The 18,989-nt window shown below is 34.6% G+C and overlaps 2 protein-coding genes across 5 annotated transcripts; one reads left to right on the top strand and one right to left on the bottom strand.

Moving 5' to 3' along the window:
* Positions 1-345: 345 nt before the first annotated feature.
* LOC120261176 lies at positions 346-4,863 on the bottom strand. 2 transcript variants are annotated; one of them, XM_039268940.1, is made up of 7 exons: positions 4,670-4,863; positions 4,550-4,590; positions 4,400-4,463; positions 3,956-4,138; positions 3,734-3,805; positions 3,157-3,317; positions 346-3,077 (listed from the first exon to the last, which is right to left on the bottom strand). In XM_039268940.1, exons 1-7 carry the CDS (start codon positions 4,796-4,798, stop codon positions 2,960-2,962), a joined length of 768 nt encoding a protein of 255 aa, XP_039124874.1. In that variant the 5' UTR covers positions 4,799-4,863; the 3' UTR covers positions 346-2,959. The 2 variants fall into 2 exon arrangements, with proteins under 2 accessions (XP_039124874.1, XP_039124875.1); XM_039268941.1 differs by having other exon boundaries at positions 349-3,077; positions 3,956-4,135; positions 4,670-4,862.
* A 39-nt stretch (positions 4,864-4,902) lies between these two features.
* LOC120261177 lies at positions 4,903-6,199 on the top strand. 3 transcript variants are annotated; one of them, XM_039268942.1, is made up of 4 exons: positions 4,903-5,009; positions 5,537-5,675; positions 5,765-5,913; positions 6,008-6,198. In XM_039268942.1, exons 2-4 carry the CDS (start codon positions 5,541-5,543, stop codon positions 6,048-6,050), a joined length of 327 nt encoding a protein of 108 aa, XP_039124876.1. In that variant the 5' UTR covers positions 4,903-5,009; positions 5,537-5,540; the 3' UTR covers positions 6,051-6,198. The 3 variants fall into 3 exon arrangements, with proteins under 3 accessions (XP_039124876.1, XP_039124877.1, XP_039124878.1); XM_039268943.1 differs by having other exon boundaries at positions 5,004-5,077; positions 6,008-6,199; XM_039268944.1 differs by lacking the exon at positions 4,903-5,009 and adding an exon at positions 5,349-5,367 and having other exon boundaries at positions 6,008-6,199.
* The last annotated feature ends 12,790 nt before the right edge of the window (positions 6,200-18,989 follow it).

Genomic DNA, 18,989 nt, shown 5'->3' with positions numbered 1-18,989 from the left:
CCATTAATATTTGTTGGAGTAACATAAAATAGACTTGAATCCACTTTTTTTTTTCTCTTATTTACATTACTATAACCATTATTCCCTCTCCTAATTAGAATATTGAATCCCAAATTAAGATGCTAGAGTAAAAGACAGATTCAATCCACAGGATCCGACAGCAAAGGATATGGGTGAATTAAAACAACCAGTTGAGAATCCCCTTGATACAATTATTTATTCACATATTGTGTTATGTCAGATAGACTGATGTAGATACACATACAAAGTAGGGTAATTCTCATCCACAAACAAACATAAAGGTGAAAGTTCAACAAGTCAAAAGAAAAAAAAAAGTAAAAGAAAAAAAAAAGCACAGCAGTATAAAACCAATGGGAAAGCAAAAAATTAGAGGAAATATTGAAAGCGTGATAAACTTTTTTTTTACTATTATTAACTTTAGTTTTCTGGTATTTTACCGGATTTTAATTGTGAATGTTGTCATTCATGAAAAGCAGCAAGTGAATCCTGGGTACATACCTGTGCCCATATTTTAATGCCTACAACTACAAGGTTCTTTCCCCTTGTTTCTTCTCCTTGTGTCTTTTTCCAAGTCTTGCTCTTCTTTCAGTGGAGCACCGACCCCTTTTGGTTGTGATTCCAGCAACAGCTCCTGCAGACATTGCAGCAATCTGGTCAGGCAAACATATTGAAAAGCCCAAAAGCCCATACCTGTGCAACAGACTTTGCCTTCATTCTTCTTTGATTCAAATGAGATTTAACATAGGAACCTTTTTCGGTCACTTTCCCGCTTTCTTCTCAAATAATTCATTAACCAGAATTATGCTGAACACATCTTGCAAAATAATGGAAGCGAAAAAAAAAAGACCACTTTAGTGAGCAAATTGCAGAATATATCATAGTTATGATAATAACCGCAAGCCATTTGCCATCATGTCGAAGATATTCGGACATCCATGGAAGCCACTATCTGGAGATCCTTGATCAATCAAGCAAGATACCATGAATTGTCTCTATCTTAGTCTATTGGAGAGAATTCGCAATCGAACAGAATAATAAACTAAAATCTACTTTCATGATAGTTTGCAATGATTAATGGCACTACTGCTGCTACTACATTTCCTTTATGGAAAGCATGATTGTTTCCAATTGCACAGTTCTGATCCAATACTAATTAATGTAAAAAAATCTGAAATTTCAGTAACAAATGATAAATCCTGAAGACATACACCTGTAGCATAAAAAATTTGAAATTTCAGTAACAAATGATAAATCCTGAAGGCACACCTGTAGCAGATATTCTGGAGTGCATTGTTGATTGTGACCCATGTTCATAACCATGTCATCATCCCAAAGGGCCACAAAAATGGGCAACGACAGAAGATGACCATGTCAGATAGAACACATACATAATCAATATTCAGGATATGAATAATACAGAGAAATTAATAACAGAGAGATGCTTCTGCTAGAATAGAACGTTTGGTTTCCCACAATCATATCAAACTGCAGATTCCACTCCCATAATCTACAGAAGCTCTAGACAGAACATCACCACATCCTGACACACCCACAACCAAATTAAGAAACAATGGAAGAAAAGAAAAATGCCATTTGGGTACTCAACCGAAGTCAAAATTTTACAAAGAATATCCTTGGAGGCCTTTAAAAGAGACCAGATTTCAATTTGCAATGAGAAAACTGCATCTGCTACTTGTGATACACAATATTATAGGATAGTTATTGAAGACATCACATCATGATCAGTTCAAAGCATGATGTCCGAATCATGCATATCTGATCCATCATATCTTGTTTCTATTTTTCAAGTCTACACAGATAAGTTGCAGACCCATCTCCTGAACTCATACATGCAAGATACAGTTTTTGATGCATAAATTTGTATAAGAATTTAAGAACACCAGACAAGACTAGAGAGAAACTTAATCTTGAGATATATCACTAGAAGTCATTATTATGAAACATGTCTAGAGTATTTTTAATTTCTCACAAGTTGGACCAAATTAAACAAAATTGACTTCTGAATGACAAAAACCTTTATTCAAGGATCATGCTAGTGAACATAAAAAATAGGATGCTATTTTAGTATGACTTTAATTGTTAATTGAGGTTCTAAGATTAGGAGAATTGGAATTATTTAATATACACAACTATCATGAAGGACAGGGATGAAATGCTGCTAAGAAGCCATATACTTGGTAGGAGACATGGATAGTGAAGGTGACGGCAGGAATTGCTCAATGCCCGGTATGGCCAATTAACGTCAGCATCTGTATACTAATTATCAACTTGCACAAGTTAAGTGCCTTTCAGGTAACAGCTTATCCATGATAGCTAAAAGTATCTATTTCAAGTTGATTGCAAAAATCTTTTTAACATCCAATTCCACATTTCTGTCTAACACAAGGCAAGGGAACTGTATGAATGTTTTAATAGTATGGCAAAACAAGGAAGCCCGAAAATGATCATGGATAGCCCAAATGTTTTAACAAGAGATATGATTGCAGTTAAAACAATTGAATCAAAAGCACCAACACAATGACGATACTTTCTAGGTTTGGAAGCACCTATTAATATGACTTAGTGGAAAGAAATTTGTATAGTTTACAGACTATGGATGTTAAGATGTTGAGATGGTATGAAAAGTATTTGTCATATGTTCCATATCAATGACATTGGTTGAGGTTTAAACAATCTTTGTAAGCAGAATGATTAAAGAAAGAAATTTTCACAAATAGAAAAACACAAATCTTTCCGTAATAGCAGTAACTAAATAACCATTTCACTGGAAAACTATCACTTCTAGAAACAGCACTTGTTAGAGTTACAAAAGATTAGAGTTTATTTCAACAAAATGACAAACCTGTTCTTATTCACTCAACCAAAATTTGGACAGATTCCATTTAGAACTCAAGAAACAAGGTAAGACAAAATCACCTCATTTCTCATTCAACAAAAAAGAGGTGCATGTTAAAAGGGATGACAGCTCATCCTGAGTCGCAAATCCAAATCCTTGCCATCTAACCCTTCCCAGTTGATCAAGAAGAAATATATACCTTCAAGTTAAGAAAAGTTAACACTTCAACATGATTTCCTTTTCTATATTTAATGAATTTTATCGGATAGAAAAATTACCCAGTAAGAAGATTCAGTATTTGAAGTTTCTTCCGCAAGTCATAGTGGTCTCCAAAAGAATAAACAATGTGTCGCTGAGGAATATTGGATTTCTTCATCACCTTGAGGAATAGTTTCCTCACAGGAGCTAATGAGAGTAGCCAAGAGTCTATGAAGGAAACCTAACAAATATAATTGACATTAGTGAGCGCACAATATAAGTGAGACCAAACCAACAGAACAAACAAATTCTTATGCATGCAACTGTAAGTGCATCCCAGCAAACAAGACATTGGATCAAAGCAATCCACCAAAGCATCTCTTACTTTTCAAACTTGTTTTGACAAAAAAAATGACTGTGGTTCAAGTAGGATTCACAAAACAAAAGGAACTTATTTTCCTACCCAATTATCAATTTTGGGACTAACATCCGAATAGCAGAGACAAGATATTAGCTCAATCAAATTGAAAAAAAGAATGAGAGCCATAAAAAATAGGGATACTGATTCATTTAAATTATGCAAAGTAAAGATAAAAATGAAAAACAAAATTGCAGATTTTATAACACCTGCAAGCCATTGTTTATCTATGTAACTACCTCATATACTTGAACTTTTCCTGAAGTGCTGAAAGCATCTAAAAAGGGAGCAGTCCATGATTCAGCCATTGCCTGTTCAGAGAAAATAAGACACCATTAAGCACATGTATATTTGAATCAGCTGACATGATTCCAGGACAGGAATTTAAAGGAAACCACATACAAACTGCAAGGAGATATCATTCATTGACCAGTGTTAAAAAGAAAAAAGATTTGCCTCACCTGAGAATTTGCTCGAAAAGAAAGGCATACCAAAGAAACTCCCACATCACTTGCATCAGTCACAGCTTGCTCAGAGGATACCGGTAACCTCAAACTCCTACCATCAGAAAAGCTTACTTCAACATCAGGAAACTTCACTGCTGCCATCGAAGGAATGACAGTTTTGTTTGCCATCGCAATCTGCTAAGCAATTTCATCCAGACAATCTTACTATGCACACCAAAAGAATAAGGAACAATGGCACAAGAATCAAAGAACTGACAGAACACTATCTTCTGATCCTAAGTAAAAGGCATAAATTCACACGATCAATCCATGTCTACAGCACAGCATCCAAAGGCGAAATTGAAATACACAAGCATAGGAAGCAACATAAACCAAAAATGGGTTCAAAGTCTCAAATTTGGAAGCAAAACCCATAGAAAGAACTCAAAGGCAACATACCTTTCCACCATTTTTCCGGATCTCCGAAATGTCAGCAAAGTATCCTCTGCTTAATTCGTCCGAACTGCACTTAAACGCATGAAACAATCTTCTTAACTAGTTCAAAGCTATTATATAGATAAAAAAAAAAAAGCAAGTAAGAGATTATACATCCGAGCTTTCTCCTTCTCGATCGCCTCTTTGCTCCCAATCTACAAAAAATCCTAAATCTTTTCAGGCAAAGAGAAATCAATATAATTTGAAAGAGATTCCGCGAACGGATAGAAAAACCTTGTGGAGATCGAGGAAATGGCGCGTGAATACTTGGATTTGGGGATTAGGCGAGAGAAATCGATGCCCATGAAGCGCGGCGGCCGTGATCGAAGAAGACGAGGAACGAAGCAGCAGCCGCCTCAGCATCGCGGCGAGAAGAGAACGAGAAGGACTCAATGGGACTCGCGGGTCGGGTTCAATGTTATCGGGTCTGATTCTTATTTATCGTGACCCGTTAAATGTGGATCCGAATTCTGGGAAACGACAAAACGAATTTTTAAAGAACCAGCCAGCTTCCTTTTCTCCAACTTACCCGTTTTGCGCCCTTTTAGAATCAAATATCCAAGGCAGTAAAATAGTAAGTAGATGGATGTATGCACCTCACGTTTTTTATGAAATGCTTGTATAAATTAGAAGGGAAATTAGGTATGCACACCATCTGTTTGATTAAATGTCTGTGTGGGATATCAGGCATGTGTATGCAAATAACATGCTTGATGAAATGTCTTTGTTGCTTGGTTGGTGTTTATATACATCACCTGTTTGATGAAATGCCTATATGGCTTTAGGGCTATGCTCAAAATGTGTCGATGAAATGTCTTAATAAATTAATAGGTGTATGCTCGAAAGAGCGATATGCTTTATTACAAACTAGACTTTTCAAATGAATAAACCTTGTGGATTCTTAGATGAAAGCTCTATCAACGACCATAACGGTAACGCAAGGCTTCTATGGAGCAAAGGAGCTTTGATATCAAATGATGACTTGTTTAGCATATCTAGTTTTTAAAAATTGTATTTAGATGCCCTAACTGTGTTTGATGAAATGCGTTTGTAGGCCTTTTATGATCTAGTTTGCTTATTTGTTGATCTTGATAATCTCAGAACAATGCCTGGAGGAATCCCTCAGCCACTTCGAGCATTGGCTTCGGCTGCTGGGTTTGTTGTTGGAGGCATTTTTACATTATCACTAGCTTCATCTGTGGCCATCCGAGTGTTGCAAAACGCGGCAGAATCAAAACGGGTTTGCTTATTGTCTCTCTTAATTTTGAAAATTCTTTTCTTACAAATTTGTGTCTCACTCAGAGCTTCTTCTTTTTCATGATTGTATAGAAGAAGATTGCACGGCCATGTACGGTGTGCAAAGGAAAAGGCTTCTATGTTTGCAAGTTATGCGGAGGGAATTCGACAATTAAGTGGTCTCCTTTGTATGATCCTATTGTCATTAACCCATGTCTTTGCCCGACATGCGATGGCAATAGGTTTGCATTCTTCCTACCGTTTCATATCTATTCTTTATTCAAAAACGAACATTTGTTTAGACTGATTCTTTTGTGAATATTGATTTTGTTGCAGGGTGCAAAGATGTTTGAATTGTCTTGGCAAATGCTACGTCTAAGATCATAAGATCATCATCAGTCTCTCATCCTTAAAGAAACTTGTGTTCGGTATCATTTTATTAATCACATACTTTTGTTGATGTAAACCAAAACAGCATAATCAGATTTCATAATGATTTATGGCATGAGATAAGTTCTCCTATCATCCTTTTAGCAGCTATTGATGAACAACAAAGATGATAGAAAAGTTTTCATGAATGCTCTGAAGATATATGCCTAAAGTCATAATAAGTATTAACTGCTATCATGCGAATACCACCAACCACCCTTGTAGCCATCCATGTGTAAAATAGAATCACCTGCCATCTAATTTTGAGCCATTGTAATGAAGTAATCCTAACCGTCTATTTATTAAGTGGAGAACCCTCTTAAACTTCTCTTGTTGATCATCTAAAAAAGTTTATTGTAAGATTTATTACAGGAAGACACTACAAGTGTCTCCATTTTTCTTATAGTTCTAGTTTTCTCACTAGCTCAAGCTAGCTTTGCGCATAGTATTGAGAGAAGACTGGCTTAGTTGCGAGATATATTGTAAGAAAATTGGCAAGAAGGAAAATCTACAACAATACACACACATATATATAATACATCATGAATTATTAATTAGTTTTTTTAACGTGTTATCAACACAAATTTGTTCTTAATGATTATTTACATTTTTCCCTTAAAGAATTCGTATTATATAGCTAATGATTTTTTTTTTTGTCAAACTAGTTACTTTTCTTTCAATTATTTAGTCTTTTATTTTAATAGTCTATTGAATTATTCTCATTTTCATTATAAAAAGAATTTGATATCATGGCAATTATTACACAAAAAAAGTTTGAAGCCCTTTATATCTCTAGGAACAATTATTTATCATAGAACTTCAACGTTTAGCTCTCTCTAAATGCCAAGAAATCGGGGAAAACAATTGAGGTTGGTAAAAATAAACTCAATGTTAATAAATCAAAAGCCATGATATTTATACAACATCACTTTGATGATGGCCTCGAACATGAGTATTTGATTAGTGGGAATCAATAGGAATTATGGTTTTCTTTAAAAGAGAGATTTAAACATCTCGAAATGATCTATTTGCTAAAAGCGCTTAATGATTAGCCAAATCTTAGGTTCCTAGATTTCAAAAGCGTATATGAATATTAGTCCGAGCTATATAAAATAGTTTGGGTGTTACATCTCGTAAAAAAATGGCGACTAAAAATATGATGCTTGAGAAAACATTCATAATATTCATTCTTGACATGTTATTTTGCAACAATGATATAGAAAGAAATAATTTTACTAGGTTTTTGAATTGTTTTCTTGTGGCGGAGTAAAATAATAAATTGTTGTTGATACAAAATCATTAGACCCAACCATCTAGATCAACGGCAATATTTGAAAGAAATATGATGGCACTCTATGAGACTAATTAAGAGTAAAGAAGATAGCATACTCTTGGTGATGGTTATAAGAATCATGGGGGATGAATCACTGTGGTCATAGAAGGTGTGGTTGTGCTAGGTTGAAATTATTTCTAACCATAAAATGGTATAACTAACATGTATCAATAGAAACAACAAAACCATAATGTTGGATTAGATATGAAAAAAGATATGTGTCACCGTTGTGGACTTGAGAGTCATTGGTATGAAGTGTGCAAAATCTGCAAGCATTTTGTCTGTCTTTACCAGGATTCACTTAAAGGAAAAAAATATAAAGAAGATGAGACAAATTTTACAAATAACTCAATTGAATCCAATCTTGCTGATAATGTTTAGAGTAAGTATTTAGATGTAGCAGATTTTCTAATTGGCTAGAAGGCTAGATCTATAACGTATCTCTCTCTCTCTTTCTATATGTATATAGCATGTTTTATTTTATTTTAAAAATAAAAAAAATTATGTTTATTTGTTTGTAAGGAAGAGAAATTATGGTGAATACTGTAGTACAATGCATACTATTTTATAAAGACAAATATATTTTACATCCTTATGAATGAGAAAAGATGTATAGCTATAATAGCAAAATCGTTAGACCTGATTAAAAGTTCTGGAGTAGTATTGGTGTTGCCATATGAGCCACATTTGTTAATTAAATATCATAATGTACACGCATTAAAGTGATGGAATAACATAAAATCTTAACTCGGAAGCTTAATGACCTGAAGATATTTAGACTATGGCATGAAAGACTTGAGCATTTAGGTACCATTATGATACGTCGAATTACTAACAGATCTTATGGACACCCATTGAAGGATCATAAAAACCTAAACTGAGAAATATTTATGCTCGACATACTTTGTGGGAAAGCTAGTAACTAGACCTTTTAAAGATAAGCCTGTGATATCTAGTATTATCTATCTTAGGGCCAAGTATTACTGTAGTTTCAATCTAACCCATCACTGTTTTACTATAGCTAGTACTGTAGAAGAGCAACTTAGTAAGTTTTGATTTTACTATAGCATTTGTTGTAGCAGTCAAGGATTACCCCTTGAACATATGTTTTCCTTCCTCTTTCCTTCATCCTCATCTGAGAGCTGCCTAAGAGAGAGTGTGGCAGGTATCTTCTTGATTTTTTCCCTCAATTTTTCCTAGTAGTTTATGTCATTCATTCAAGTTCTTTCTATTCTTATCTTCCATATTCTCGAGTTTTGTACAAGCTTTTAATTCCTTGAATTCCATGTCCTGGAGTTTCTTTAGTTGATGCTTAATCTTATAACCAGGTTGGCACATTTGGGATGTTGTCAGAATGTTGATTTAAGCTCTAATGTGCATGCTTTGCTTAAGCTAACTTATATAGTTGTCTTTGTTAATTTTTGTGGAATTGCATGGTTTCTAGGGCTAAAATTCTTAGCCCTTAACTTTAGTTATTGTAGCACCGGTTTTCGTAGCCATTGTGGGTGCAACTTGAGTTTGTTCAGCATTTTTTTCTTATTTTATTTTTTACTTGGGAGGAGTAAAGAATGGTGATGTAGGAGGTGGGGTATGCTTGGGAAGGTATAGGGGATTAGCAAGTTTGGCCACATGATGAGGTTGAATGAATGTATTTTATGCTTGGAGTGTAAAATTGTAATGAGGAAGTTAGATCGTCATTCATGCATGAGTTAATTGTAAATGTTTCCTTGGAGGCTTAATGATGGAAAACATGTGTTTGTATGTGCTATGCTTTGCAATGGACTTAGAATGCTAAATTGGGAGTTTTGGTGAATGCCCATGAACTGTTTAACAAAATTCCTCTAAGAAAGGGAAATTAACTTTCAAGAGATTTTTATAATCAAATTAATATTCGTGAAGTTAATGCTAGTGATTTAAGATTAAAGGCTGTTTGTCAAGGAATTTGGGGTTGATTTGAATGCATGTGAAAATTTGGATTCTTATAGGTTTGCTTAGTGACTTCATGGAGTGTGTAAACCTTGGAGATATTTTTGAAATCTTGAAAGAAGGATTGAGTGGGTTTCTTGGCATGCATGCATACATGTGTTGATATATATGTAATTACATGATCAATGTGGTTGTCAGTATGCTTGAGTTTGTTTAGATTAGCAAGCATTGCTTATAAGTGAGTTGAACTAGTATTTTCACAATTGAGGTTGGTATTGACTTATTGTTGTATTATTGAGGCTTTCTCGTGAATGTTTCTCCAACAATTTGTGGAAAGTTATAGATGGGATGCCAAATTGGAAAAGTTGTAATAGAGTTACATTTTCATGTTTTCATGGAAGACAAATGCATTAATACTTGAGTTGTTTTTGGACTTGTTATATTTTGGTGATACTTGATTGATTAAGAGGTGAAGATGGAATGGTTATAAGCATAGATTGAGTTGTAGTTGTTAGTAGCCTAGTAGTGATTATAGGCCAAGTTCGGGGTATGATTACTATAGCTTTTACTGTAATATTAAATTTAGTAAATGTTGATTTGACTTGGATTAAGCTGGTTCGAGGTTAGGCAATCTTAGCCCGATTTGAGCTTGTTTAACTTTAGTGGGTTTTAGTATAAGCTGTTTAGCTAGGTTTGGTGTAGGTTGTTTGTTGGTTGAACCTTTTAGAGTATGTTTCAACCGACTTTAAATTTAAACCCTTCATGCATTTCATTTATGCCTAAGTTGCATGCCATACTTGCTATTTGTGCTAAACCAGTAAGTCTTGCATTTTTTTTTGGTGGCAAGACCACTGGCAAAGGCAAGATACCCATGGAGGGATAGAAGCTTTGTTTCTATTTTCTAGATAAAAGCTTGTGTGTGGATTTGTGTTTTATTTTATCGTACTTGCAAAAGAAAGTTTGATGTGTGTGTGTGGGTGTGTGTGTTCTTTTACATAGTTAGCTTAAAATGCTACTTTGGTTCAATGTGAATGCATTATGGGTGATTTGACTTTGCTATGATGTTCATTATAAATCTTGACAATGACTTGTCTATCTTGATTTCCTTCTGGGATTATTGTGAAATTTTATTTATTATACTGATAATATGTTTTCAATATAGAAATAGGTGTGTGTGGGCAATTGAAACATGGTTGTATAATATTTCTTTTGTATACATTATTTGTAATTGACATGATGTTTTTTTCATTGGTGACAGGGAACTTAGAGCTCCACCTATTGCAGTATGGGTCCCCATCATCCAACCTATAAAGAGACAGCATGGGTGACCTATACGTCTAAACCAATTTAAGAGGCGTAGAGAAAATCTAATGAGAAAACTAGTGGGCATCTCTAGTAAAACTAAGTCATAATGATTCACCATGTGTGTGGTCTCAACGGCCAACGCAAATGTTAGCACCTCTGATAGGCCCAGATTTAGCCACTGCCACAGCTATGTTTAGGTTAAATTTTTGACGAACCCTCAAAGTTGATCTATGATATTTCTTTTCTTTTCTTGTTCCTTTTCTGCATTTGGATTTCTAAAATTGTTTCTCATCCTTTTTTTTAACTATGTAAGTATTTATTCTGCTATTTGTTTATTCACTCACTGAGCTTAAGGAGTTGTTGTGCTGAGTTCCATCAATAGTCCAGCTACCTACATTCTAGGTTAGCTTCTATAGTTCGGTCTCATAGTGGGAGACCCATCTAGGTTATTTTGGAATCTTTTATCTATCAAACTTATTGTGTGAACTTTATATATTTTATGTATTTAAACTTCCTATTTACATGAAACATTTATTGTTTTATGGTTTGGAAATTTTTATGTTTTCTATTCTTGTTGCGGTAAAGGTAAATTGTTCATATGATACCAAAAGCCTAGCAATATTTTGGAGTAGGGAAATTGTATATCATCTACTTCAGGATATCGATGTGGTTGCCATGTACATGGCTTTGGGTCAGAGCATGACAAAGGTGACTCATGAATCTCACAAATTTTTTGAAAGAATATAAAGGCCAAAACATTGTTTTAATAGACGCATTGAGTAAATGGTCCTATGTTTCACTTTTGTTTATAGGAAATATTGTTTTTGCAAGGTTATTAGTATAGATTATTAGGCTTAAGGCATAATTTACATATTATCCCATAAAGATAATTCTGTGAATTTACATCAAAATCATTTTATAATTATTATATGGTAGTTGAAATATAAGTTAAGCATCTAATAGCTCATGTATATAAGTTTGGAGGAGTTATTAACCAAAAGTTTGCATATTATTCATCCAATATTATTAAAGACAAAGTTACCTATAAATGTGTGGGGTTGTGTACGCTCTTTTGCATGCTGCAACCTTAAGACAAATCTAATCTACAACATATAATTCATATCCATCACAATAACTTATTGTTGGTAAAGAGCATGATATTTCACATATAAGAAAGAATATATGATTGTGTTGTATATATGCTAATAGACTAACAAATCATATGTAGATGGGTCCACAACATATACTTGGCGTATATATTAGATACGACTCTATCTCAATTATATAATATTTGGAGCCATTAACGGGAAATGTACTAAAAGATTTGCAAATTACCATGTTGATAAATTTATCTTTCTTTTATTATGGAGAGAGAAAATTATTCAAAATAAGTTGAAAGAAATTGATTGGAATGCATCATATGATTATATAAATATGATGCATGCTTGTATTGGTGAGTGTGACTTGAGGTTCAAAGGATCATTAAATTGTATAAATATGATGCATGCTTGTATTAGTGAGTGTGACTTGAGGTTCAAAGGATCATTAAATTGGAAAATATTGTAAATGAAACATCTGATGCTTTCACAAAAACTAAATGGGTAACTAAGTCATATGTACTAGTTGCTAATACTTCTGCTAGAATTGAGATATCAGTTCCCCATTAAAAGAAAAAATGAGTAGAAAACAAACCACACCAAAACATGGGAGACCAATAGATGCAAAGATTTAGCTTCTAAAAAAAGATGCCCAAAAAATATTGCTCTAGACAAGAGAAATATTCCATATAAAAGAGATGAAAATCATGAAATCCATAGATTAAGAAAAAGAATAAATAGGAAAGGATATCTTTGAAAAGGTTGAAACCTCAATTTGTTATATAAATAATGGGAAAGCAATAAATTGATTAGAGTAAAGTGATATATTCATCTATAATATGACTACAAACTATAGAGATGAATATAAATAATGATCTAGAGCCAAGATTTATTGATGATTATTGACAAAGAAATGATTGGTCAAAATGGAAAGAAGCCATTTAGGTGAAGTAAATTCACTATCAAAACATGAGGTATTTTGGCGAACAATGACAATACTCGAAGAGATAAAACTGAACAGTTAAAAATGGTTATTTGTGAGAAACAAAATAAGAATGATAAGCATCTATATACATTATACTTTATTGATATATTTTGTAAGCTTTCATGCATTTTTCGTCACATTGATGCCCATTTATGCATTTTTTGCATTAATTTTGTTTCATGACATTGGAAGACCATTTGGACCTCGGAGAAGTACTTTTGAAGTATGTTGGAGGACAAATCATTTATATTTGAAGCTCATTAGAGTCTCCTAATGTTGGGCGAAAAGAGAAGAAGGATCAAAGCACCTGCCTCGGCCAAACGACTGCCCAACAGGGCCATCAGGCACCTCTGCGCCGCACGGAGGCCGCATAGCCCAGGCTGGGTGATGTGTGGCCTCCTTGTAGCCACATGGCACCCCACAACCTGGGTAGAGGCTTGTATGGCCCTTGTGCAGCCACCCGGTAGCCACATGTCCCCCAAGCACACCCATTTCATGATTTTGAGCCCTAATTCTAGTCTTGTGCGACTCCGTGAGGGCATATGCTTGCCAGTATACTTGCAAAAGTATAAAAAGTTGAACTTAGGGGTTTTTAAAAGAATCTTAGCCCTCTAGTGACACCACACACTCTAAATGCCAAAATTATTGGAAGAGGTCGATTCGAGTATGGATCAAAGGCAGAAAAAGTTGGAACTCAAAGGAAACATCAAAGAGCTCGACTCATCACCACCAATAGTCGATGAATAGAGAGATTACTATGTACTTTCATTGCCTTAGCTTGTATCTTGTATTCTCTTTCTATTTGATGTTGAACTAAACTCCCAAGGCTACCAGGCTCCAGTGAACCTTGCAAGAATAGCTTGTATGGATGATTACTTGATTTTATATTGATTGTTAGCTTGAAATTTCTTTGGTTTTAATCTATGTTCAATCTACAATGGATGGATTCTGTAGATTTGATTTTGAATGATATGTGTAGAGCAGGATGCTTGCATCTATTAGATCAAACATAGAATAGAGAGGGATCTAGTGTATATTTACGCGGGAGGTTCTAAGTGTTTATAGCCTCCCGCATTAGGGTTTATCCCTAGATTGAGAATCCTTGTAACCAAAGATATAGGTGTATTCGAAGGATGGATCACGTATGGGATTAGGGCTATGATTGGAGGTTTTGGGGTAGTCGACCTTAGAGTCTCACAGACCAAAGCCTAGCCAACATCCAACCTTATTCCCAATTCATCCTTTGCTATTTATTATCTTGAAAGGATCCTTGCCTTAAGCTTTCCTTATCCTTTGTGTTTAAATATATTTTAGTTCGTGTGATGTATTTTATATTTGTTTCTTTGTTTGTTACTTGCAATTAAACAATCATCTCTGTTTGGTAGACTAGATAATGTTGTTAAAGAGGAAGTAAATTTTTTTTTTTTGGGATCCCAGGCAATATGACCCTCTTGTGCCATGCATGGGAGGTTTATTACTTGATGACCCATGTACTTGTGGCAAAGGAGCCGTGTGGTCATCCTTCGACGATACCCGTGCTCACCATTAAAGAACAATAAGATTTTAAGATACAAAGCAAGATTACTTGCTCAAGGATTTCTTCTAAATGCTCAGTTTTGATTCTAATGAGACATATTTTCTAGTAATGGATATAATAAATTTTTGATTTCTGATTACCATACTAGCAAGTAAAAAATTAGATGTGCAGTTGATTGATGTCATTATAGCATATTTATATGGATTACTTGGAAATGACATATATATACACACATGAAAATTCCTGAGAGATATAAGATGCAATATACTTCAAAGTAGAGGCATTTATACTCTATTAAATTACAAAGATATCTTTTTGAATTATAATAGTCTCAACATATGCAGTATAATTGTCTCAGTGATTATCTAATAAAGGAATAGTATCAAAATTACAATATATGTTCATGTGTATCTATTAAAAGTTCTACTAACAAATTTACTGTGATGGGAATATATATAGATGATTTAAATCTTGTAGATGTACTCCTCAATGAAATCTCAATCACTACATTATATCTTAAAAAGGAATTTGAACTAAAGGGTCTAGGAAAGGCAAGATTTTATATTGGTGTACCAGTTGATCATTAACTAATCAGAATATTTATTCACCAACCAACTTACACAAAGAAGGTACTAGAGAGATTCAATATAGATAAAGTCTATCCATTAATACCCCAATTATTGTTCAGTGCTTGATGTTCAGAAAGATCTATTTCATTTGCCTACTAAAGGGGAGATGATTCTCCATCTAGAAATGCTATATGTGAGTGCAATAGATGTATTAATGTAGCTTGCAAATAATACAAGATCAAATATAACTTTATAGTGAATATTTTGGTAAAATATATCTCTACGCCAATGTGATACAATGGAAAGGAGTTAATGACGCACTATGATATTTACACATAACTACTTTATTGTTTTCACTTTTAATATTATATTGCCTAAGTAGGACAACTATGTTGCATCACTTTCTTTCGCTTAAAAATTAAAATCCAAAAATACAAAACTTTTTCCTCTTCACCTGTCAAGTTCTATAAAAAAAAAAACTAATTAAACGTTAAAATTAACTTCAATTTTCAGTAATTTGAGGTAATTCTTTTTAGATATAAATTTTTAAATAAAATTTCTTGGTTTTGGTGGATTTTAATTGACATTTAATATTGTTATTACTTTACTTGTTCTATATATATGTATGATTTTTTTAGTATAATAAATTGAATAGTCACTCTATTATTGTTAGAATGGCCATTTTGTTCCTTTATTGTTTTTCTTTTTTTATTTTTTCTTTGCAAGAGACCCCTATATTATTCGTTTTTGAAAAAAAAATGACCCCGTGCCTTAATGACTATCAAGTTTTTTTGTTAGGGCAACTAGCATGCCATTAAATATTATTAAAAATTTCAAAATATGTAACATAAAATAATAATATACTAAATGACAATTTTAAAGGATTAATTTTTATGTGTACATTTATATTTTTAAATTTTATTAAATGATTTTCATAATTATACAACAATAAGTTATGTACCACAAAAGAATTTATTATTTTAAATATAAATCTATATATATGTGCCTATACGTTAGTCCTGATTGAATAAGTGCTAAAGTGAGTATACTGGTGGTAGCTGATGTGGAGTCTTTTGACTTAGTAAGCAGCTGGTTGTTTGAGTTTAATGCTATTGTGTGAGCACGTTGTTGGCCCAAAACCAATTGGCTAGAACCATCTCCTCCAAACCTTTGGCCCTAAACTAATTGCTCAAAACCATTAGCCCAAAACCAATGAACAAATCCATGGATTATAAACTAATGGCTCATTAAACCATCAACATGGAGCTCTTAGTTTTGGGTAAATTTGTGGGCTGGTTCCTCTCTATAAATAGAGAAGATTAGCTTCTCATTCTTACATACAACCTTGAGTGAAGAATCAAGTGAAGAAGTGAGAGTGAGAGGAAATTAGAGAGAGAAGAAAAGTGTGAAGAAAATATTTTGAGAGTTAGTCCAATCTCCTAGTATAAGAGAGAGTTTTGGTTTTCTCCTTGTTATTAGAGAGAGTTTGTAACTCCTGGAATTTTCCCACTTAGTAAATTCTTCCATCTTTGCCCATGGTTTTTACCTTATTTATTTAGGGGTTTTCCACGTAACATCTTTGTGTTCTTTATTTTTCAGCATTTCTTTTCATTTATTTTGCTATTGTATTGCTCTATTCGATCCTATATTTTACAACAAGTGGTATCAGAGCTAGATCTTGGTGTAATATATCTACTTATCGTATGCTCTGTGGTTGCCACTATTAGTGGATCCTCCACATCAGAAAATAAGTTGGATAATTATTCACCTTTTGAAAGACTGATTACTGCTCTTGCAACAATTTCTAATAGAAGCAATGGCAGCGAAATATGAGATTGAAAAATTCAGTGGGAGTAATTTCTCACTGTGGAAGCTGAAGATAAAGGCAATCCTGAGGAAGGACAACTGCTTGGCGGCCATCACCGAAAGACCAGCTGAGATCAAAGATGATAAGTGGAATGAGATGAACAGGAACGCCGTTGCTGATCTTCATCTCGCACTTGCTGATGGAGTTCTATCAAGCATAGCGGAGAAGAAGACGGCGAAAGAGATCTGGGATCACCTCACTAAGTTGTATGAGGCCAAGTCACTCCACAATAAAATTTTCCTTAAAAGGAGACTCTATACTTTGCGTATGGCAGAATCTACTTCAGTGACGGGACACATGAATACACTGAACACTCTATTTTCCCAACTCACATCATTGGGACATACAATAGAGTCAAATGAACGTGCAGAAATTCTACTCCAAAGTCTACCAGATTCGTATGATCAACTCATCATCAACTTAACAAATAATATCCCCACAGATAGTCTAGTTTTTGACAATATTGCAGCTACTGTTCTGGAGGAAGAGAGTCGCCGCAAGAACAAGGAAAACAAGCTAGCAAGTTCACAACAAGCGGAGGCTTTGATGGTGACGAGAGGAAGACCAACAGAACGTGAATCTAGTGGGAGTTACAATCGTGGTAGATCAAAGTCGAGGAGTAAGAAGACTTTCAAGTGCTACCACTATGGCAAGAAAAGTCACTTGAAGAAGGATTGTTGGAGTTTAAATAAAAAAGATTCCAATCCTCAAGGGAATGTTGCAAACACTTCAGATGATGGAGAAGCCATGGTGTGTGAAGCAGCAACTACATCAGGTAAGAGATTTACTGATGTATGGCTTCTTGATTCTACAGCCACTTTTCACATGACCTCCCAAAGAGAATGGTTCCATCAGTATGAACCTATCTCTGGGGGATCTGTATACAGCTGTAACGATCAAGCTTTGAAGATCGTTGGCATTGGCACTATCAAGCTGAAGATGTACGATGGCACGGTTCATACCATACAAGAAGTCTGACATGTGGAGGGCCTCAAGAAGAATTTGTTGTCTATAGGACAACTTGATGATCTTGGTTACAAAATTGAAGTTCAAAACAAGATCATAAAGATAATTCGAGGAGCGCTTGTATGCATGAAGGGAGAAAAGATAGCTGCAAATCTATACATGCTGAAGGAAGAAACTTTGCAAGAAGGAGAAGCTTCAGTTGCCACAAGTATTCCAACTGAAAGATGCACAATGACATGGCACAGAAAACTTGGACACATGTCAAAGCAAGGAATGAAGATTCTTGCAGAGAGGAATCTACTGCAAGGTCTCACAAAGGTAACACTACCCTTTTGTGAACATTGCATTGTAAGCAAGCAGCATCGACTCAAGTTCAACACATCTAATTCTAGAAGCAAAGCAATTCTAGAATTGGTTCACTCTGATGTGTGGCAAGCACCAGTTACATCCTTGGGAGGAGCAAATTACTTTGTATCATTTATTGATAACTATTCTAGGAGATGTTGGGTGTACCCTATCAAGAGGAAGGGTGATGTGTTTCAAGTCTTCAAATTTTACAAAGCGCGGGTGGAACTTGAATCTGGCAAGAAGATTAAGTGCTTAAGGACTGATAATGGAGGAGAATACACTGGTAAAGAATTTGATGAATTCTACAAGCAAGAAGGCATCAAAAGGCAGTTCACTACAGCATACACTCCTCAACAAAATAGAGTGGCAGAGCGGATGAACAGGACTCTGTTAGAAAAAACAAGAGCCATGATGGGAGCTGCAAACTTAGACAAGAAGTTCTGGGTAGAAGCAGCAACCAGCACCGCCTGTTATGTGGTGAATCGGGCCCCATCAACTGCAATCGAGTTGAAGACACCAATGGAGATGTGGACTGGCAAGCCAGTTGATTATTCAAACCTTCATATATTTGGAAGTCCTGTATATGTAATGTACAATACCCAAGAAACTACAAAACTGGATCCAAAATCCAGAAAATGTATGTTCTTAGGATATGCTGATGGTGTTAAGGGGTACCGCCTGTGGGATCCCACTGCCATAAGGTTGTAATCAGCAGGGATGTTATCTTCATAGAAGATAAAGAACAAGAGCAAGTAGATGGTGAAAGCACTTCAAAAGAAAGCACATAGACTACAACAATACAGGTAGAAAAAGAAGCAGAAGCTACACCAAAGCACGAGATACAAGAACCAGCTGAATCTGAAGTTCCAGAAGTTCGGCGATCAACTCGTACAAGAAAGACACCAAGTTGGCATTCTGACTATATTATGGAGGGTAATATTACGTACTGTCTTCTA

The sequence above is a fragment of the Dioscorea cayenensis genome, chromosome 5 (assembly GCF_009730915.1).
Source record: "Dioscorea cayenensis subsp. rotundata cultivar TDr96_F1 chromosome 5, TDr96_F1_v2_PseudoChromosome.rev07_lg8_w22 25.fasta, whole genome shotgun sequence".
Taxonomy (NCBI): Eukaryota; Viridiplantae; Streptophyta; class Magnoliopsida; order Dioscoreales; family Dioscoreaceae; genus Dioscorea; species Dioscorea cayenensis.
The sequence above is the reverse complement of the archived record's forward strand: the minus strand, read 5'-3'. Positions and strand labels throughout refer to the sequence as shown.

Coding starts and splice junctions, on each gene's coding strand:
- LOC120261176 (XM_039268940.1), bottom strand. CDS start 4,798: ATGCTGAGGCGGCTGCTGCTTCGTTCCTCGTCTTCTTCGATCACGGCC. Junction 3,318..3,733: donor GAAAAGTTCAAGTATATGAG/GTAGTTACATAG, acceptor TATATTTGTTAG/GTTTCCTTCATAGACTCTTG. Junction 3,078..3,156: donor ATACTGAATCTTCTTACTGG/GTAATTTTTCTA, acceptor CTTAACTTGAAG/GTATATATTTCTTCTTGATC.
- LOC120261177 (XM_039268943.1), top strand. CDS start 5,541: ATGCCTGGAGGAATCCCTCAGCCACTTCGAGCATTGGCTTCGGCTGCT. Junction 5,676..5,764: donor ACGCGGCAGAATCAAAACGG/GTTTGCTTATTG, acceptor ATGATTGTATAG/AAGAAGATTGCACGGCCATG. Junction 5,914..6,007: donor CCGACATGCGATGGCAATAG/GTTTGCATTCTT, acceptor ATTTTGTTGCAG/GGTGCAAAGATGTTTGAATT.